This window comes from Uloborus diversus, chromosome 2 (assembly GCF_026930045.1).
Source record: "Uloborus diversus isolate 005 chromosome 2, Udiv.v.3.1, whole genome shotgun sequence".
Classification (NCBI taxonomy): Eukaryota; Metazoa; Arthropoda; class Arachnida; order Araneae; family Uloboridae; genus Uloborus; species Uloborus diversus.
Genome location: NC_072732.1, coordinates 31,176,386 through 31,199,659, shown reverse-complemented (window position 1 = coordinate 31,199,659; position 23,274 = coordinate 31,176,386). Strand labels below are relative to the sequence as shown.

The window sequence follows — 23,274 nt, the reverse complement described above, 5'->3', positions numbered from 1 at the left end:
GGAATCATAATCTAAGTGGGAAAGTCCACTTATTAGCCTTGTAGCCCGCCTTTGAACCCTTTCCAATACATTAATGTCTTTCTTAAGATAAGGAGACCAAAACTGAACAGCATACTCCAAATGGGGTCTTACCAAACTTCTATATAAGGGCAGAAGAACTTCTTTAGATTTATTTGAAATGGATCTATTGATAAACCCAAGCATCTTATTGGCTTTGTTGCTAGCAATGCTGCACTGTTAACTAAACTTTAAATCCTGACTTATTAAGACCCCCAGATCAGTAACTTTGTCTGCCTGACTAATGACTGAACCTTGCAAATAATAACTTGTACACTTATTTCCATGCCCTAAATGTAGCACTTGACATTTCCCAACATTAACAGCCATACCCCATTTATCAGCCCACTCCGTAATATGATCTAGATCCTCTTGCAGCTGATTTGCTTGTTCTTCATTTTCTACAGTCCCCATAACTTTGACATCATCAGCAAAACAATTCATGTTCCCAGAAATATTTTTGTGAATATCGTTCATAAAGACAATGAACAAAACAGGCCCTAACACTGATCCTTGAGGAACCCCGCTTAAGACCTCACTCCAATTAGAATAATTTCCCCTTACAACTACTCTTTGTTTCCTTCCGGTCAGCCAATTTTTTACCCAAATGAAAGTTTTCCCTCCTATTCCTATATCAGCTAATTTGCTAAGTAGAGCAACATGCGGTACCTTATCGAAAGCTTTTTGAAAATCAATGTAAACAACATCTACAGGCTTCTTATTGTCCAAAGCCATTGTAACTTTGTCATAGAAATGTAATAAATTAGTTGCACAAGATTCACCTTTCCTGAAACCGTACTGAAAACTAGTAAATAGATTATTAGTCTCTAGAAAATTTACTATCTTAATTTTCATCAATGTTTCAAAAATTTTGCAAACCACCGAAGTTAGACTCACAGGTCTATAATTTCCCGCACTCCCTTTAGACCCTTTCTTGAAGAGCGGTGTAATGTTAGCCAGCTTCCAGTCCTCTGGCACTGTCCCCGAATTATAAGAAGCATTGAAAATGTTTGCGATTACATCTGCTAATTCCTCTGCACATTCAACTAAAATTTTCGGATAAATAAAAACATCTGGCCCCGGAGCCTTAGTCTCTTTAATTTTTTTCAAATGAAGTAAAACGTCATCCCTGGAAAATACAAAGTCCTCAAGCTGTACTATAGCTTGTGTCTTGTTGGTGTCAACTGTTGAGATACAGTTATCGTTAAAAACACTCGAAAAAAGTTATTAAGAACATTAGCAATATCACTATCGTCCTGAATTAAAATTCCGTGCTCATCAACCAGTGGCCCAATATGACTATTTCGAACTTTCCCCGAATTAGCGTATGCAAAAAACCTCTTGGGATTCCTGTTTATGTTATCTGCCAGTCTTTGCTCCAACTCTCTTTTCTGAATCCGTACCAAATACTTAAATTTACGCCTTGCCTTACAATATTGGAGCCTATCTGCACTGTGACCTGTTTCTCTAAACCTATAAAAAGCAGCTTGCTTGTAATTTAGAGCGTCTTTAGTTTCCCTGGAGAACCACATTGGCCAAATTTTAGTGTTGACACCCTTTCTCCTAAAAGGAACATGATCCCTAACCGTATTCGCTAGATTTTCCTTAAACTCTGCCCACTGAAGATTCACATCGCTATTGTCCAATCCAGAAGAAAAAACTGCTTTCAAACTCTGCCGAAGTGCCACAAAGTCAGTATTTCTGAAATTGGGCACAAACCTAAAATTCTCTACTTTGTGCATATCAAATTTAATCCCAAACCTAATACTGTTGTGGTCACTATCTCCAATGTGTTCCCCTACACATAACCCCTGAACAGAGCCTTCCATGTCGCAGAAAACTAGATCTAAAATCGCGTCCTGTCGAGTACCCTGAGTTACAATTTGATCTAAGAAACAGTCACCAATAACTTTCAAAAAATCCTCTTCTCTGCTATTACTATGGTAAAAATTATTCCAATCAATTCCTGGAAAATTAAAATCTCCCATTATGATGACTGACCCCTTGCTAGAAATGTCACTAATAATACTAAACATCTGTTTGTCTTGACCCTGGCTTAAGTTGGGTGGCCTATAAATATTCCCCAAACGTAGTTTTTTGCCCCTATTACTAATCAACTCCAGCCAAATCATATCAATCTCATTAGGTTTATCATTAATTACCAATTCGTTGCAAATTAAAGTGTCTCTGACATAAAATAAAACCCCACCACCTCTTTTACCTACTCTATCTTGTCGAAACAAATTATACCCAGCAATAGATAATAAATCATCATCACTTTCGGTAGCCCATGTCTCGGTAACTCCAATAATATCCAACCTCTCGTCTATAATTATGCTTTTCAATTCTTCCATCTTGTTCCTAATACTACGAGCATTTGTATAAAAAACCTTAAGTAAGCCCATCTTACTTTTATTTAATGCTGCACGATTGTTTGAATCCCAAGTGTTAAAATCTTTTCTCTTATTAGCCACCCTATTTCCGTTTCTACTAAAATCCCGATAGTTAGTACCCTTTCAAATTCTGCTCCTTAAACCATGCCCCCCATTCCAACTTAGTTTTTTGATTCTGAAGCCTCTAAAACCAAACCACTAACCATTTTGACCCCTGTAGAGCTCAGATGTAGGCCATCCCTAGCAATCCAATCTCGTTTACATCTACTCCACACATCAATAAACCTGATACTACGCTTAACGCAAATTTCCTTGAGTACCAGGTTGATACACCTAGCCCGTTGGTTTAACCAACTCCTATGCACTCCATACCTGGGAAGCAAACCAACCACTTGGACATTTGCCGAACAGTTGGTTGCTTTGTCCAACAAAGAATCCCATTCCTTTGTAAACTCATCATTGTTACTATGGCCTACATCGTTTGTTCCCACCCACAAAGTAACTACATCCTCTTTATTAAATACCCCCTTCTTTTCAGCAACCCTATTTACATCTCTCACCCGAGCCCCTGGCAAACAACATCTAGCCACCTTACGTCTAACTCTGCCTATTGAGTTTCCCACCTCACGCACCATTGAATCTCCCAAAATTATACCCTTTGTTTCCCAGTCAGTCGCCTCAGCAATAACTTTCCCCTTTACCTCTGGAATTTTCCCACTATCTAACACACAGCTAATTCCCACATCCTTTTTGCTAACTTCCCCCTTTCCCTCTGGAGTGTTTACCCCATCTACAGGCCTACAGCCTAATGCTAACTCACCCTCCAAAGTAAGCATCCTAACTCTGATTGCTGAGAGTTCAACACAATTTGTGCAAATGAAATCCTTCTCAGACTCATCCTTCCCCTTAAACAAGCAGAACATCTGACATAGGTCACAAGAAATCCACTTGTCCCCTTTACCACTTTTAACCTCCTTCATTATGCATATAACTCCCATTCTAGCTCAAAATGGTACACTTAAAAAGTCAATACAAAAATACAAAATTGGAGAAATATTGCTAATTATTAGAATTAGAAAGCATTGGAAGTAAAAGATACAAATATTACTAAATCCTAAGACAAGCTGTAAATTAAAATAAACAAGTTACACCCTAAACAGAGCAGTCAGGCTTAACAAGAAATCAGCACAATTTAGGCTTAGCTACACAGAATAGAAAAACACTTTAAGAAAGCAAGTAAATCAAAAATAAGACTTAAAAGCACAAGAGTACTTAATTATATAATAAAATACAGTAAAAATACTGAAACTAAAGTAGTAAAATAAACAATTACAGTAAAAAATCACTTATCTCAGGAGCAGCAAAAACACTCCCCAGCAACTGTAGCGCCCTCTAGCGGCGAAATCACCCCACACGATATGATTAGTACCCTTTTGTCATACATGAAATACACTGCCAGCTCAGTCAATTCCAGCCGAGGACTGCAGTTTCGTGCTTATTAGCACTCATCAGCCCGGCATAGGACTAACCGAGCTGAAGGTGGAAAACCTCTTAAGGAAGCCAAGAGTGCCAAACAAACAGGCAGCTAGCATAGAATTAGCACTGACCAGACGAGTAATCGAAACAATGGTTCGGTTCAACTCGAATATTGCAGGCAAGGCAGGTATATTCAGTAAGTTACCGCCCTATAGCCAGGGCAAAGGCAGAAATACACCGCCAGCTCAGTCAATTCCAGCCGGGACTGCAGTTTCTTGCTTATTAGCACTCATCAGCCCGGCATAGGACTAACCAAGCTGGAGGATGTTTAGACCGGCATAAAACATAAAAGTTCGATTAATTATTCATCAGTTACAGATTAGAGAGATATTTGGAGCAGTGTTAACTTTGATTCTCTTAAAATATTTTCTTCTTGCATATCAGAGGTACTACCAAGCTTGAAACAACTTCGAGATATGAGTAAAAATGTGCACTGCATTAAATTCCAAAATTAAATATCTACACGTTGTTATTTTTTTATAATTTAAATGCCATTGTGTTTTTAATAAATTAATTGCTGTATCATATTTGTGTGCAAAACATCCCGCCTGGTGTTAACTATAGTTTCCTCAAACCTAGAAGGCCACTGCATGAAGACGCTCAAAAGACATTTGCGCCGATCAGGCTTGGAGCGGGCTTGCCTTGGATACAATAGAGAACTCTCCAAAAGAGCTCTTTCCAGGAAAGAATCGATTGACTAAGGCTGCGTTCGGAAATGATCCACCGGTTACACCGTGTGGTTAGCCCGGTGCGGTTATGATGTATTTGTAATTTCTCTAGGAATTCGGGTAGAACAGCTGTGTTTCCGAACGCTCCTGGTTACACTGCGGTAGTTCTAGTTCAGTAGCAAACGACGCTCCAATCAAAGCGTAACTTTCGTGATGGGAAAGTCACGTACGATACCAGGGTTCGTACACTCCTTCAAAACTCCTCCAATACTCCTTCATTTAGGAATTTTTTTTGAAGGACCCTTCAAACTCCTTCATTTTGGTTTTAAATCCTTCAAAACTCCTTCTTTTTTAGATCAAGACTACATAATCGTCCTTTATGACAATAATTTAAAATACTTCGATCGACAACTTAGCTTTGTCACAGGGCCGAAGGTATAAGAGCGATTTTAATGTATTAATTTGATATATTTTTTTTCATAAAGATGTGATTTATGAATTGGTTATAGAAGTCATAAAAGTTGTATGTGAAAATATTATATTTGATGACTAAGACATTTCATAGGTGAATTAAATCATGCTTAAATGGTGCTTGGCTATTTCGTCAATTATTATGATTATTGCTTTTAACTCCACCACACTCTCAGTTGCAAAAGTCAGCTTTTTCAATATTTAAATATTGAAAAATATGTTAGTAGATGCACTATATCAAATGATTTTGTTAAAAAGCAATTATTTAGTAAATTGCAGTCTTGACATTGTAAAAAGAATCATACACAAGTGATGTCATGCCTTGAGGGGAGACGGGCTCATGAAATTGTGACAAGAGGAAGAGAGGGTGGCAAAAAGTGACATCACACAGTTATTATAACAATATGTTTATGAAAAATAGGACATGTGACAAGGGAAGGAGAAAGGTAAAGTGTGACGAAGGTGAAAGGGGTTCAAATCTGTTGAAAAAAAAGTGAAAATTTATATATATAAGGATAGCCCAAAAGTACTCCTTCAAAATCTCATTTTACTCCTTCAAAACTCCTTCATTTAATTTCTGAAATTGAGTACGAACCCTGGATACGATCAAAACATGAAACACGACCGGATTGGCCAACACACACTTCGTGACATTTGTGATCTCGCTAACCACTTCCAGACAGCAGTGCCACAGGTTGCTACCAAGTCAACCGCCAGAAAACGGCCGTAGTGTTCCTGAAGGCGGTTATGTGACGTCACCGGTTCTACCGCAGGCGTTTCCGAACGATTGCGGTGGCAAGCGACCGATCCTTGTTTCTGAATGCACCCTAAATGAGCAAATGCTGATTTTTAAGCAGTGACACATCACTTGTGTTAAAATTGGCAAAAAGTGGGGGACTAGTATAACGTTAAGAAAGCATGCGCTATCCCTGTGCTCTACATCGACTACAGCAACGAATAAAATCCAAACTGAAGTGAGTTTTATTGATACGGTAAAGAACCCATTATAAGTAATGGTCAGGACCACAGCTTTCCCAAATGTCCGAGTTTCCTGGTTTTCTGGATCACTAAAAACTGCTGTTTTTCAATTTTTTACAAAACCTAAATTTAAATAAACCAGACAAGTGACAAAACCATTGCTTTGAGTTTTATTGATACAGTAAAGAACCCATTATAAGTAATGTTCAAGACCACAGCTTTCCCAAATGTCCGAGTTTCCTGGTTTTCTGGATCACTAAAAACTGTTGTTTGTCAATTTTTTACAAAACTTAAATTTAAATAAACCAGACGAGTGACAGAACCATTGCTTCAGTCACATGTCTGGTCTGTGCTAATTTTATATTAGCTACCAGTTTGTTTGGCAGTCTTGGCTTCCTTAAGAGGTTTTCCACCTCCAGCTCAGTCACTTTCTATTCCGGACTGATGAATGCTAATAAGCACAAAACTGCAGTCCTCCGATGGAATGACTGAGCTGGTGGTCTATTGCATGTATTTATCATGTATGTTTTAGTACGCCTTCAGGATCCTTCTGGTGGTTGCAATTCCAACACAGTAAATCTGCCACTAAGTTTTGTAGTGTCTTTCTTTTCAAGTTCTGTTTGAGAAATTTTTTTGCCTTGTCTGTATGTTGCTCCAGCTTTAAGCTTTGTTTTTCTACTAAATTTCTTGAATTGCACTCACGTAAGTACAGTTTTTAGAGAAAAATGACCAATTTGTTAGAGATGTTTCACAAAAAGAAAAAAAGAGCATTTTCAAGAGAGAGAAACTAGACAGATTTTTCAAAAATGGTGGGGAAAATCAAACACAATTTTTATGATTTTCTGGATCCAGGATAAAAGGTTCTGTACTAAAATTATAAAATTGGTGATCCTTTTATATAATATCCACAGAATGATTATTCATAAGTTTTTTTTTATCCATTTGTGACCCTATACTTACACACTTTTTGACTTTTTTGTTATTGATTCTATGCATATCTCTCTCAATCTTTGAAAGTTGAAAAGTCTAAATATGCTTACATGAATTTATTGCACGTATGACATTCAATACATGAATTAATCAAGATGTATTTGTTTAGGAATAATTTCATTATCTAAATTTGTATGGAATTATTTGTTCACTCTTACTTTTTTTTTCAGAAAGAAAATATTTTGACAGTGCCTAACGGACTTTGTGTATTAAGGATATTATCAACTCCTGTTTTAGGTTATCTTGTTATTTCTGAATTTTACACAGCATCTCTTGGACTTTTCATTGTTGCTGGATTTACAGATTTGGTAAGACATTCTTTATCAGTTTCTCTCAATCAGGCATTTTGAAAAATGAATTTGAAATAAAATGAAATGATATATATGTTTCTAAAAGAAGTTTTTTTTTCTTCTCTCATTTATTCTTCAAAATTACTTGAAATACTTTCAAATACTTTGTACATTTGTGTGTGAGAATTAAAATCTATCTATTTAACTTACAATGTTTCACTCTATTATTTTTTTAATGTTACTGCATATTTTTCATGTGAACCTTATCTTCTAAACATGCTGTAATTTCTACAAACTGTAAAACATACTATTTAGATAAATAATGAAAGATGATTGATTATGGTTTGTTTTGCATTTCTTTTTAATAAATTATTATTTGGTTTTCATTTAAAATTTGATAATTATCTAAGTGGTTAAAACTGGATAAAACTGATTTTATCCCAGCCGGTTTAAACAGATTTTATCCATGGTTAAAACCACCACTGGCTGAAACTCTTACAACCCTTTAACCCTGGTTAAGGCAAAGTTACTTCTTGAGTGATAAAATCTTTTGTTCGTTTGTTCGCTTTTAATTACTACATTTTTTTTTGTATTTTACTTGATTGTATTTCATTTTGTTATGCAAAACTACTGTAGAACCTCAAGTAGTTTAAATCCCTTTTTACTGAATTCCAGCTTAATCAAAACATTTCTTTGAATTTTATGTTGCCTTTTTTTTTTTCTGTATACAGAGTAAGAAATATTAAACTTTTTCGTAAGATAATGAAAATACTGTACATCCTATAAATACTGTACATTCTGTTTTATGTCTGACCGTTTGAAAAATCTGTTTATTTCTAAAAAATATACCTTGTGTTTATTCGAGATTTGTGATGTGTTGGTTAGCAGAAAATAATTCACATGAAAGCCTTTTAACTAAATTAGTTTCCTCTGCACAATCTACAAATATTGAGAAAATCAGACGTGACAGGACTTGGTCAAGATAATTTGAGTTATTTATTGACCAGTTAAAGAAAAAAGTTAAACACATTTATTTAAAATCTTTGAAGTATTTTTTTAATGCCGTTAAGAGTTAAGAAATACTATTCAAGTTCAAAATTCATTTTTTATGTCCATTGTCTGTGATGAAGAACAAATAAAAAAGAAGTTTAAATTGTGAAAGTATTTAAACTAATTAATTTTTTTAGAAACTTGTCAGAAAATTTGAAAAAAACCCAAAAGTGGGCTAAATAATGTTTTTTTTTTTAAATGGGTGTTTTCAAAAAAACCCATTGGGTCCAACCCAATTGGGTCCAATCTGACCAACCCTGAATATGATCCATGACACTGGTAGTGCCATTGAAAAATTTAGCGGAGAGCAGGGGTTCATTTCAAAGGGTTTCGATCTCATTTGTGGAGAGGGGGTACTCCGTAGCATATCAGGTGGTGTGCCATTCCTCTGGGGGTGGGGAGGGGGGTGGTAGGCGCTCCTGCTGAACTGATACTAAATTTTATGTTAAGATATAACGTTGGCCATTGAAACTTGACCCCCCTTACAATAATTTCTGGATCCCTACTCCTTTTCAATGTTTTTTCTCCATTTCATGCAGGTTTTAGCATGTATCCAGATTTTGTTAAATACCTAACAAGTATTTATTCGCTTCACATTACTAGCAATTACTCAATAGGATAAAACCATTGAATATATTTGATGGTTTATGCATTATACCTTTTGTCTTGCTGTTTTACGTAAAACTTGAATTTATTGTTTTCTGTGAAAAACTTGTTCTGCAGTTAACTGATTTTAACTTAAATTCCAGATCGATGGTTTTATTGCACGTAGTTTTCCGAGCCAACAGACCATGATAGGGAGTTTCCTTGATCCAGCTGCTGATAAACTTCTCATTGCGACTCTTTTTATTACATTAACTGTAAAAGGCCTGATTCCAGGTAATCTGTAGCATGTTTATGCCTGTTTATCCAAATTCTCTTGCTCATTTTACTGAATACAGTAGAAAACCGTTATAACGCACACCTTGGGACCAGAGCTTTTGTGTTATACAGGTTTTGGTGTTATATAGGTTACTTCACTAATTTTCAAACTAATATTCAGAATATATCTATATATTAGCACTTCAGAATGGGTTTTATCTGCAATGAGTAGTAAAGCACTAATTATTGAATTAGTCATCCACAAATAAATATGCTTCACAATGAAAAGAAAGTGAATTATCTTGCACTTCTGGTAGCTTCATGGTTTGCATAATAGCTGAATTTTCAAGAACCATCTGGTATTTTCTTTTGACTGTGAATAATAATTTTCTTTTAAAAGCTTTGACTTATGATGGAAAGATGGAAAACTGTTTTAAAATTTAATTTGCCTAACAATTTTTATGTTTGCAAAGCAAGACAGAGGGATTTTTTAAACTTCAAAATCTATTGTTTACTTCTGAAAAGGTGTGCGGTTTATAGAGAATTGCGTTATATAGGTCGGCGTTATAAAGGTATTCTACGGTACTACCTCACCAAAAGTTCATTTCTATGAAAGTTTATACAGTGAAACCTGTATACTTTGACCACTTCCAATGCACTACTTTGGTGGTCAACTTATGATGTGTGAATTGTATGATATAGATCAAATTCTGTGCCTGAGAATAGCGGTCAACTTAGACAGGTGGTCAACATACAAGAGTGGTCAACTTTATAGGTTTTGCTGTATCACCATTGTATTGATATTCATTGTAACGGAATTTCACTGTATTTAATTTGTAGTATTTTAAATTAAAATTAATTGAATTAAAATTAAGTATTTATAGTATTTTAAATTATTATTTAAATTTGTAATACTTAAATAAGTTTTATAAGTTTACCTAATGGAGTGATTAATCCTTTTTGTAAGCATTTCATATTTTTGCTAGAACATTTAGTTTTGCTATTTATAAGTATTTTCTTTCATGATGATGATTATTATTATTTTGTATCTTTTAGTTCCTTTGACAACTTTGATAATTTTACGAGATGCTTGTTTATTCGGAGCTGGATTTTATATACGTTATGTGTCATTGCCACCACCTGTAAGTAAAGTTTTTTAGTAAACTCCTTTTGAATTTTCATATAGAACTTTCAAGCTTTTTAACTAATATGGTGCTGACCATGATTTTAGTATTAACCGATTCCATGATCAGCCCCAAAAACCCTTAATGTGCTTGTTGCATATAATGAACGGAGTTGCTTTTTACTACATTGTAATAGCACTTTTCTCCCCATTTTGTTAACGGGATTTTAATGTTGTTTTTGCTGTTGAGCTTGCATTCAAAAATCGCTTCGCTTTATTAGTTTTTAGGTACTGGATTAAATATTGCAATAAAATACAAGGTTGCTAATATGTACTGAAATATTCATTAAATTTACACAGTGCATAATGTGAAAATAATAAACAATAGATGATAGGACATAAAGCAGTAATTTTTATAACACTAATTATTTTATTGATTAATTTTTCTTTTTTCTTCTATCTTAGTATATCATTGTTTTTTCTTTTTGTAAACCTAAAAAATCAAAACTGTTGAATGTAAGATGATCTATCTTTCAAAAGGCCTCAACAAAACATTCGTCAAACTATTGACTAATTGATTCAACCTGTGAGCAAGGGAATTGAATGGACAAAAACGCTTTAAGTGCGTTAATGATTTTCTAAGAGGTTAAAAAGTATTCTTCGGTGCCTTTTGATACATTGTGACAATTTCAAATGACCAATAAACACAGAAAGATCCCTTTGCTGGTCGGTTCTTTTATCGTAACTCCTATGACTTTAATCCCTTCTGAGTGTCCGGATTGGACACTTAGATTGTTGCTCAAGCGTGGGAAGTATTTTAAAGATAAATGATTACAAAAGATCAAAACTTGGGGCTAATCCCCTATTTCCTTAAAGTATATTTCTGTGCATGTAACTAAAAGCCCCAGCTGAGAGAGGAATAACAGAAACGTTCAGTGCTAACATAAGGTCCTGTGCCCTGGGAGGTCCATTCCCTAAGGAGCGCTTTTCAAAAACAAGTTATTAGTTCCATTCAACTGACTCCCCATTTAAAGAATGGTCAACAAGCCATGGTATCTTGAGGTCAATCCTTCCACATCATTTTCTTACAACAATACAGTTTAAATCAAAAAGGAATTTCAAAGCAAGCTTTATTACTGCTATAGTATTCGGGACATGTGATACACTTCAGAAGAAAAAAAATAGGAAATCTTGCTTGAAATCGAGTCTTTTTTTCTTCCTTTTTTTAAAACATACTTTGAAAAATTTTAGTTAGTTTCATAGGATTATTTACTAATTTAGGCAATTTTATTATTGAAAACAAACCAAATAATTTATTTCTATTTTAAAAATCTCATAATAGAAGGTGCAATTAAAACATTGAACTTATTTTAAGACAATAAATAAAATCTGAAAAAGAAGGAAAAGGGGGATGGGAGGAATGTTTCGTATGAGTAAAGCATACATTAAACAAAAGAATTCAAGATATTATCATTTCATTTGTGCTTTCATATTTATTTTATGTTTTACATAGTCAACTTTTACGTATAGTCAATGCGGTCGTCATAATTGTTTGTGAAATTGAAAACATTCAAAACCGCTTCACTAAAAATTCATCTAAGGGTGCCGCAAATCTAAAAAGTTATAATTTAATTTTAAATATATTATTATTTAAAAATAAATTTAAAAAAATAAATAATAATAGTATATAAATAAATAAAAAGCGTTGTAAACACATTATAATTTAAAAAAAAAATAAAACATACTCATTCAAAATTAAAATATGTAACAGATTTAAAAAAAATAATATTGTGTAAAATAAATTAGAAAATTTGAGGATTATGACAAATTTAGTGAATTATGCTTTATAAGAAGGTGGATCTTTTAAAAGGAAAAAAATATTTCCATTTCTTTGCTTTATTCAAGCATAAAAATATTGATAACTGTAAGGAAATATTTTCACACTCTTGTTCATCATGAGTTCAAATACCAGAATACTGAGAAACAAAGCTTCCACAGAAAAATGAAAATATCTTGCCTGATTATTTAAAGCATTATACGTGTACCATCTAAGAGTACTTGAAATGTTAATATCTCAGTGAAATAAAATAAATTACAAACAACAGTTTCTTGAAATACTATAAATTATGTCCCTTTTGACTAAGGAAGAGAGCTTTTGTACCGCTCCCCTAAAAGCACCAGAGCCCAACAAGCTCAATAACAGGGTTCTGCCCCTGAAAGGATTGCCGACATAGATTTGGCCGAAGCAAAAACTGCTCAAAACGCTGTCATGATACAGGATTGTCAAAACCAGTTAGGAACCATTTTCTTGCGACGAACCTGCATCGGCCAAGGCAGTTTTAACACAGACTGCACGGCCGATTCTGTATCGGCCGGGGCAGGGAATGGGTTAAATGCTAAAATTTACAAATACAAATGTGAGGACCAGCAACATGCTCTGGGCCCAGCTAGGCTGGCCCTGGTCAGTTTATTAGTCCCTAATGAAGATCAATGACCCTCTTAAAACTATTCATCTTGGCAAAATAACTAAAATGGACACAGTCTCGTGCAGAGCAGTTTGGGTAAATGATATTATGTTTGAATTTTCGCCCACTTTTTGTGATCGGATACTTTTAAAATTTGAAATGCAACCTCAGACCTGATGACAATGCAATATTCTATAATCAAATTAATTTATTAACGATAAGTTATTAGTTTATTCTAATTAACAGGCTTTTATTAGCTTAACTTGTATGCTTGTGGGTCCAACTTTCCTTTGGACAAATAGCCAGTGGCTTATTAGAATTACTTACAACGTAAAAACCAGAGCTGTGGAGTGTAACAATGTTTGCACATGAATTTACGAGAAAGCATTCAAAATGTCTGATGCAAATAATGCAATAGAATACTAAGATACATTCCGTTATAAAAATCGAACACATGCATAGAGATTTCATTTAAGAGTTACAAGTGTTAGCAATATTTAGTATCTAAATCTTATTTGGAAAAAAAAACAGTAATAAGAAAAAATACAAACAATTAATTTTTGTTATTTGAGTACAAAAACTAGAATCGTAAATCCACAATCTTGGAGGTGTCCATCCCTCTAAGAGTCCCCCCCCCCCCCCCCGATGTTTAAAAAAACTAAAAAAACACGCTTTTGTAGCAAAATAAACTAAAAAATAGTTTAAAAACTAAAAAAACATGCTACAGTAGCAAAATGCACTAAAAAGTTAAAAATAATCTTTGGATGACAAGTATATAAAGTAATTGACCAAACACTTAATTTTACTGTAATAAAAAAAAGCGTGAGGGGCTGCCTATTTACATTTTTGCATGGATAACAAGTGGAAGAAATTTAAGACAACTGATAAGATGCCCTACGCTTTTTTTTTATTACATTAAAATTAAGTGTTTGGTCAATTACTTTATATACTTGTCATCCAAAGATTATTTTTAACTTTTTAGTTAATTTTGCTACTAAAGCATGTGTTTTTAGCTTTTTTAACTATTATTTTATTATTGTTATGTTTTTTGATATGAATAAATTAGCAAGTTACACTTGTGAAATAGATTTAAAAATGTGCAAAAATTGCAAAGTAAGGAATTATTTTCTCTTTTTAATATTGTGATATTTAAGTATCATATTTCATTTTCCTTGATTCATTAAATGTTTTATTTGACACTGAAACTACTTTCAACTGATATCTTCTGAATGCGAAGACATTCCTGTTATTATTCCTTAATATAAATATTACAATATGTTCATTAAGTCCCTCCATTAGAGAACATAAACTTGTGGCAGCTGAGCTTTAACTTTCCGCAGTTAATTAACAATTGATTTCCCAATTTTTATTTTATTTTGCTACAACTTCAACTTTGCTGTTTTTATTTATAGAAAACATTGAGCAGGTATTTTGACATGTCTTTTGTCACTGCACGATTATCTCCCACTAACCTCAGTAAGGTAAGATTTTTTCTTTATTATTATTATTATTATTATTATTTTTTGTGATATTACTCATTGATTATCATCATTATGTTGAATGAGTTAGAATTTAAGTAACTGACAATGATTAATTTATGTGCTATAACTGTTTCAAGTTAGTTAGCTTAAAAATTAATTGAGACACCAATTTACTAAATTTGTTATTAAAACATTGTTTTTCTTAATTTTAATTCAATAGAAAATACCCTGTGGACAGGCTAGAGCAATCCTTATCTTTTAATAAATATCAGTTTTTTCTTTGAACATTTGATTTACTTATCATTTCATCTGAGTTTGTAAACTGTAAATTCCAGTATGCCTTTCACATTTAAAAAAAAAGTACTTAAAGATGTTTTAAATAAATTCAAATGATTGTGAAAATTTAATTAAATAAAACTAATTATTTTGTTTATGACTGTGAAATTAATAATTACATCACATTAACACATTATTTTTAAAAGTAGACATCTTGTAACTGATACTGAGTGGGAGGGGGGGGGGAGACGCAATTAATCACATTTTTAGAATACAGTGAAACCTCTCTGAACGGCCGTTCCATAAAATTTTGACCGTTCAGGGGGTGGCTTTAAATGGTTTTTTTTTTATAGTGGCTGTATAATTTCTATACAGCAACTGTAAAGAAAACCCATGCACATAATATGAAGTCAAGTCTAACAGATGAAATGAAGTTTAATACCTTTCTAAAGGGGAAATAGTATATTATTTAATTATTGTTTACATTTTTTGACAAAAAATACACTTTGTAATTTAAGGTTTTACTCTTCTCTAACAGTTGTTTTTAAAAGTAGTATTTCTCTTACCAATGTATTTGTTATTGCATCAGAACTTTCAATGACTTTATCTATTATCCTTAATATCACTTCCGTTGAAAGTTGAGTTTGCTGATTATCACAAAACCTGTTAGTAAATTGATCGTCAGAGGTCAACTTAGCACCTGAAAGGCATAACAATATTTGTTCAAAAAATTTTACTAATGCACACTGCGAACTAATAAGTTAATTTAAACAACCCCAAATTAATGTTAGATTGTATTAAAAAACTCTTACTTTCGCTGACTCGTTAACCAGAAGATGGTTTTCTCAGTCGAAACTGTAATTATCAAATCACCCTGTTCCTTTTCCGTGCCTGAAATAATTTGAAGTGTTACTCTATTGAGTCATTCCACTTCAACTGTGTTCTTTTAGATAAGCGTGAAAAAACATGCCTGAAATACTATTTGTCATTAGCGAAAAAATCTCGTTCTACAATAAATAAAGAATGGTGAATGCCATGACAACCGACTTACAGATATTTTGCAACTGTTATAAGTCAGAAAGTTTTTATTAATCATTTAAAAAGTTCTTTTGCAAATTAAATATGTGAGAATCAGAAAAGTAATTTGTTCAGGAAGCAGACTAATACACCAGACAGAACAAGATAATTTTCTTTTTTTATCATATTTCTATTGCAAAGTATCTTTTTAAATGATTAATAAAAAACTATTTCTGACTTATAACAGTTGCAAAATCCCTATTAGTCGGTAGTCATGGCATTTACCATTCTTTATTAATTGTAGAATGAGATTTTCTCACTAACTACAAATAGTATTTCAGGCTTACTAAAAATATTATTTTTCATGCTTATCTGAAAGAACACCATCGAAAAGAAAGACTATTTTTATAGGAAAAAATATGTTCTTTCTCATGGTACTAGCGAAAAGAAGATGCAAAATGACAAATTTGAGATACAGGACATTAAAAACAGGCTATTTTTCATGTGAATTATTTTGATAGCCGCTTTGGATGCCATTATCTTTTAGAAAACCAATATTTACACTCTGCAACTATAACCCTTTAAAAGCATGCATATTTACAATATAATTACAAAGTTTGAGCATTTGAATCATTTTTGTTCAGAATTTATGACATTTTAAAATCTAGGAAAAAGTTTCTCTGCTGCGTTTTGTCAAGACTTTGCATACGTGCTACACAAAAGTTAATGAACTCAAATTCTCAAAAACACTAGAACGTATTGACAGCCAAAAGTACTTTAAGCTCCTAAAATTTCAGGCTTCCAGTGTTATAAAATTCCCTGTAATCTGAGCTTAAACATGGCAATTCGTTACCAAATACATAACTTCAAGCTTGTTTTTTATCCTTATTCGAAAGAACACCATCGAAAAAAAACTTATTTTGAAAGGAAAAACTGTTCTTTCTAATGGCATATAGCAAAGAAAAAAAAAAAAAAAGGCATTGAGCTATAGCGCTTTGAAAATTGGCTATTTTTCAATTGAACGAGCCTCTTTGAATCACAATATCTTTTAAAAAATAGATATTTAAGCTCTGCAACTGTAACCTATTAAAAACAACCATTTTTGCAATAAAATCACGCAGCACGAGCTTTTGAATGATTTTTGTCCAGATTTTATGACAGCTTAAAATCCAGAAAAAAATTTTCCCATCGCGCTTTTTCACAAGTTCACGCTCATGCAACACAAAATCTAATGAGCTCAAATTCACAAAAATACTTGTATATACTAACGGTCAAACATATTTTAAGCGCCTTAAATTTCAGGCTTCCAGTGTGATAAAGTTTCTGTAAACCTGGTGCAAACTTGGCAATTTGGCACAAAATGCTAATCCACCAATTTGGATCACATTTTTCGGAGATTCTAGATCCTCTGGAATTGGATCTAGGAAGCTAAAAATTTGTATAGGTTAATTTCAAAGACTTCTCTACTCCTCTATAAATTTTATCTAAATTAGAGATGGTCCAGCTCGGACCCCAAGGTCACTTGACATGGAATGGCTGTATTAATTTTCTCACTGATTTTCCCTGCTCATACAGTGAGACCCTAATTTTACGTAGCTCAAGGAACTGGGTTTAAAAAACGTAAAATACGGGAAATACAGAGCAGCAAAACTGATGATGGGACACAATGAAAAAAAGGTAAATGCAGGGAAAACGTAGATTCGGGGGACGTAAAATTGGGGTTTCACTGTATTGCTCAGAATTTCAATACATTGTTCGAGATTCATAAAAATGATCTTCGGCAGTGTTTACAACCCAGATTACATATACACAAATACACTGACCAATTAATAAAATAATCATGAGTGATATTTTACTCCAAAACTATCAGGACTCGTTAACAGCCAATGTGGAACTGAATGGCAATAGATTAGAAACAAAGTAATTAAATTTTCCTGAAAAATTAGAATGGGCGCATCCATTCGGCGGCCGCTCAGAAGGTTTGGTGAGCTGTTGCTTGGGGAGTTTTTAACATATAGTCTATGGGGTGAAAAATCTGTGCCAGAAAAACTTTGGCTGTTAAGACAGGGGGCCACTCAGAGAGGTTTTATTATGTTGGTTTTTCTTTGATAAATGAAGTTGTTAGTTTATTACATAGAATGCTGAGCAGGAAATTAACTTTTTTAGAAGAAATGAAATTGCGAAAATGAAATGTGCATTTTTTTTCTTCACAGCAATTAAAACTTTGATCCTTACATGATTTAGCATGTAGTTTATCTTAGTGGAATTTTTTATTATGACATGACGTCATTGTGTATTCTTATTCAATGCAATTTGTTTTAATGTGTTGATGTTATTTTTAATTGATTTTATCTGCAGCTACTGTGTTGGAAATTATAAATGCATTCAAAATGGGCTAAAAAAATGGGGTTTTCATTGTTTTTACTTTTTTTTTTAAATTATATTTTAATCTACGATTATTCTCTATAATATATATATATATATATATATATATATATATATATATATATATTGTTAGTTCAATCAGAGTTTTAAAAAAATTACAGAGATCTAAAATTAGACTCAAATGTCAAATATGTATACAGTTTGTTTTATTTTTAATAATATAATTCAAAATAATCTAACTTTCATTATATTTACTTTTGTTTAAATATTACCTTTTTTTATGTACAGGTGAATACATTCTTACAACTTTGCCTTGTAGCAGGTTCACTTTCAGCTCCAGTGTTCAATTATGTGGACCATTTGTATCTGCACATACTTTGGTATGGTTACTTAGTAATTCTTATCTTTCTTTAAAACCTGTGACTTTGTCATATTAAATTTTTTCCCCCTATATATCACTGATACTGCTGTTGTACTACGATAAAGTTGTTTTTCCCCTTTAAGACCTAAAATTGCTGCTTGAACATCATTTAAATAAAGGTTCACACGAAACAGTCTTGGTTTTCTCCAAGACTATTTGGAATGTGCCATTATCTTTGGTGTTCCACTTAATGTCATCAACCGAATGCATTTACCATGCATAACGTTAGTTTTGTTAACACCTGCTAGTGATGTGTGAAACAAAATTTAGCAGAGAGTCAAACATCAAAAGATTTTGATATATAACCAAATATGGCAATGGCAGCCTTTAGTTCTCAGGAGCACACTAAAACTGTGTGAAAATAATCAGGGTTCCTTGATTTAAATCAATTGATTTTTTTTTTCAAAAAAATCATTGATTTAAATCAATTGATTTGAATCAAGTGATTTTTTTTTAACAAAATCAGTAAAACCAGTTCATTTTATTTTTATAGATTAATTTTGAATTTTTAGAATGTGTTGCTCTAAATTTAACTGCACTGCATAAAACAATCTTAACTTTAACAGGCAAAACTACATAGATCCCTTCTTCTGTGTGTGAAACAGATGTTCACTCTTGCAATATTGCTTTTACTCCATACTACAGTTCAATTCAGTACAGAACCAAGTAAAAATGTGCAGTTTTTCTCATACACCATCACTGATATAGTTAAGAAAAGTTATTGCTCAGCATATTCTTTTACACTAAAATGTACATGATGGGAGAAACCTTATTTTTAAGCAAAGATTAAAACAAAATCACTTCTTATCTAAGTATAATAACGTATTTATAAATCTTAAAAATGTATTGAATAGTTGGAGTACTTATCTTAGTTTTAAGAATAAGCTGAGTGGATTCATCTATTGTACGACACATATTATGTTTATAAATGTCAAGTAATAAATAACTCAAACCTTTTGAAGATTTAAAAAAAAAATCAAAAAATCTGATTTAAACAAAAAAAATCCGATTTAAATAAAAAAGTCCGACGTTTTGATTTTTTAAAAACAATTAAAAAAATCACGAACCCTGCTAAGAAGAAACATTTCACAGAAACAAAATGTGCAGTTCCCTTAGTGTCCCTTATAGAGAGGTTCAACTGTATCTATGTCTGGAATAAAGTCATAAATTTGACTAACGTTGAAAAAAAGAGGTTCAACTTCAACAAAAGCGAAAACAATTCCTCATGAGCATAATATATATATATATATATATATATATATATATATATATATTATTTATTTATTTTTATGAAAAGTAATTGATCAACATATTCTTTTACATTGAAAAGTCCATGATATTAGAAACCTTATTTTTAAGCAAAGCATGAAACAAAATCACTTATCTAAGTATTATAATGTATTTATAAATCTTTAAAATGTATTGAATAGTTAGAGAACTTATCTTAGTTTTAAAAGTAAGCAGAATGGATTCATCCGCTGTATGAAATATACTATGTTGATAAATGTAAAGTAACTATAGATTTTTGAAAATTAAAAAAAAAAATGGCTTAAATTTTAAAAATCTGACTTTTTTATAGATATTTTTAAAAAATCAAAAAAAAAAAAAAAAAAAAGATCACGAACACCAAAGATAATGAACAGTGGTGCTTTTCCTGTTCATCTTGTACGCTTTTGTTGCCATAAGCTTTTATTAAAGCACATCCCCTCAACTGAAAATGCAATCAAGGTAATATCTAGGGCTTTTAATTACCTACAATACTTTAGGAACTCTTAGGATTAGTGTTTTTTTTTTTTTTTTTTTTTTTTTTTTTAAAGGTAGAGGGGGTTACACTTCTTGATAATTTACAAAAATCCACTTGATCCTAATTTATTTCAATTTTTAATAAATTTAATCATTTTCTTCATGCTCATGTGCACATATAGATGAACTGCCACTGGTATACACATCATGACTTTTAGATGCATTTGTGACCTCATAGGCTGCAGAAAAAAATATTTATTTAGAATTGATATTTTATGTGGCTAATAAGTTATTGCCTTTGTACATAGGCGGATTTAGGACTGAGTTCCTGGGGGGGCAGGATTTTTTTTTTTTTTTGGAGCAACATTTTTAATTCCCCCCCCCCCTCCTCCTATGTTTTTGTCTGTTTTCTGCGATGCGTAAGGCCATTCTTTACTTTTTATGTGTCGTTTTCATTACTGTGTGTAATCATGCTGTCCTTTTTAAATTGACCTTAAAAGAGAGGGGGCTGGTATTGAGTAACGCAGTGCTCCCTTTTAAGTGGGATATAGAATATCTCCAGTTTTAGGGGGCCCGGGGATTACTCCACCGGAGGAAATTATCTAAAATGGATATAAAATTCTGCATTTTGAAGTCTTATAAGGGCTAATTGGAAATAATAGGCAAATAATTTTTTTTAAAGATATACGCTTTAAAAGTGCTTTGTGATGCAAGTTAATACTTTAAAAGAAATGGTGCACAGATTTAGAGAATAGGTATCAAGAGAGTAACATACTACCCATTTGAACAATTCTTAATTTATACACTTGATAAGAAATAAAATTGAAGCACACTTTGCTTAGGAGTTTCAAAGACTTGTCTAATTATTTTCAAGGTTTGGTTGGTTAGATTGGGTTTTTGGTTCAAGAGCCCTTGTAGGCTATACTGCGCCAATTCTTTTCAAGGATTTTAGAACCTATCAATAATTTGCACTTTCCAGCCTCTGAAATTGAGTAGTAGATTATACACTTGTACAGTAGTGTTCAAACTTTGTAAGAAATGGCTATTTTAAGTTTAAAAGAAAAAATAAACTTTAATTTCCTATTCAAAAAAGAAAAAAATCATGATTTTTTTTTGTTGTTGTAAGATTTTGGAAGATAAGTTGTTACTATATAAACTCTTCCCAAAACTGGGGAGCATTGTCCCCTTTGCCCCCCCCCCCCTATAAATCCACCCATGCTCTTCTGAACTATTCAAAAATGAAAAAATAATGATTTTTTTTATTTTAAATTTTTGGAAGATGTGTTGTTACTACATAAAGTCCTCCCAAAACTGGGGGGCATTGCCCCCCCTCTGACCCCCCATAAATCCGCCCATGCCTTTGTATGTACCTCAGGTTCTAATAAATCATTTGATGCATTTTGAAATTACCATGGGAAAAAATTGCCACCTACGCTTTTGTTTTTTACACAAGTACTAATTGAAAAATGCTTATTTTCTTCTAAATTCATTACATTTTTATAAGACAATGATGAACAAGTAAATAAATATGTTTCCTATTGAATCAATTTTTATTTTCTGTGTTCAAATTTAAACTCTTCTTACTCTATCTTTCTTTTTTACTTATCTAATTTTAAATTGCTATATTGCAGTAGTTTTTGTTTTAATTATGTGTATTTTTTGTATGTTTATGCATTTACATAGTGCTGAAACTCTGTAATTGAGTATTGTAAATTACTTGTTACATACAATGCTGATAGTTGGCATTTACTGAAACATAATTTTCAACAAATTGATATATTGCTTGTGATATTGTGTTTTCTCAATTACTAATAATTTCGTACTTGCAAAAATGGTTTTATTTAGATTTATTCTTTAACTGATGAAAAGGATTTTATGTGATAATTCGTCTGTGAAGCTATAGTAGACTCCAGGTTAACCGGCATGGCCAAAAAATGTCTTGTCCCAGATAAATGAATATCCAGAGAATCCAATTAATATAAATTTTGATGAAACATTTTGAAAAATCATACAAAAATTATTTTGAATCAGGACATTAGTTAATGTAAAAGAGGAATTAAACGAAGGAAATCAGTTTAAAAAGTGAGAAATTTTAATGTTTATCTACTGTTTGACCATGGATTGTATGTAATTCGGCAATGTGCCAAGTTAAGACTATTCCATCTGAATGAATCTAGCAGGGGAGAAGGGAAAATAACGATGTGATTTTGATGCGCGCGTTTTATAATGTCACTAGTACCTTCCTCATTTATTGCATTCTCAAAAATAAAATAAGGGGAAACACAAATAGTTACCATGGAAACAACAGAAAGAAAATAAAATATTTTAATCTCGTTCAGGAACATAAAAGCAAAATGGTAAGCTCAAAACTTTGTTGTCTTTACTAATAATAAAGCTGAAAGTCTCTCTGTCCAGATGTCTGGATGTCTGTGACGCGCATAGCGCCTAGACCGTTCGGGCGATTTTCATGAAATTTGGCACAAAGTTAGTTTGTAGCATGGGGGTTTGCACCTCGAAGCGATTTTTCGAAAATTCGATGTGGTTCTTTTTTTATTCCAATTTTAAGAAAAAAACTATTATAAATTACGAAATTATCATAACGTGGAACCGTAACATGGGCACAAGCCAATTGGCGAGATACGAAATTATCATAACGTGGAACTGTAACGTCGGTACAAGCCAATTGGCGAGAAAATTCACCATACATTATTTGTAAATATACAGGCAAACCAAAAGACCTTTAATTTTTCTACTACGGGTGAAGCCGTGCGGGTGCCACTAGTAAATAAATAAATCAATTTTTGCCGTGAGAATTTTGACGGAATATACTTTAAATTCAAAAAATGTTGCTTTGAGCAAATTTTCATTTTTACAAAACTAAGGCTAAATAATAGAGAGGCAAAAGTTCACATCTGTAACAAACCAACCAACATCCCTATAAACTAATATATAAACTGGATATTAGCTTTTCCATGTAATGGATGGTCAGACAGAAGATTTACTATTACACAAAGACCTTTTCAGGTGGGGGGAACGTCCTGGACGATATACACCTGTTTAAGCCGATCT

At 32.5% G+C, this 23,274-nt stretch overlaps 1 protein-coding gene across 1 annotated transcript in view; it reads left to right on the top strand.

The window, feature by feature from the left end:
• The window catches only part of LOC129216946 (probable cardiolipin synthase (CMP-forming)), a 29,087-nt gene that overhangs the window by 5,147 nt on the left and 666 nt on the right, over positions 1-23,274 (top strand). The window contains exons 2-6 of the mRNA XM_054851166.1: positions 7,264-7,401; positions 9,183-9,312; positions 10,351-10,436; positions 14,295-14,363; positions 18,330-18,421. Of these exons, the coding sequence (XP_054707141.1) occupies positions 7,264-7,401; positions 9,183-9,312; positions 10,351-10,436; positions 14,295-14,363; positions 18,330-18,421 (515 nt within the window). The remainder of the gene's footprint in view (positions 1-7,263; positions 7,402-9,182; positions 9,313-10,350; positions 10,437-14,294; positions 14,364-18,329; positions 18,422-23,274) is intronic.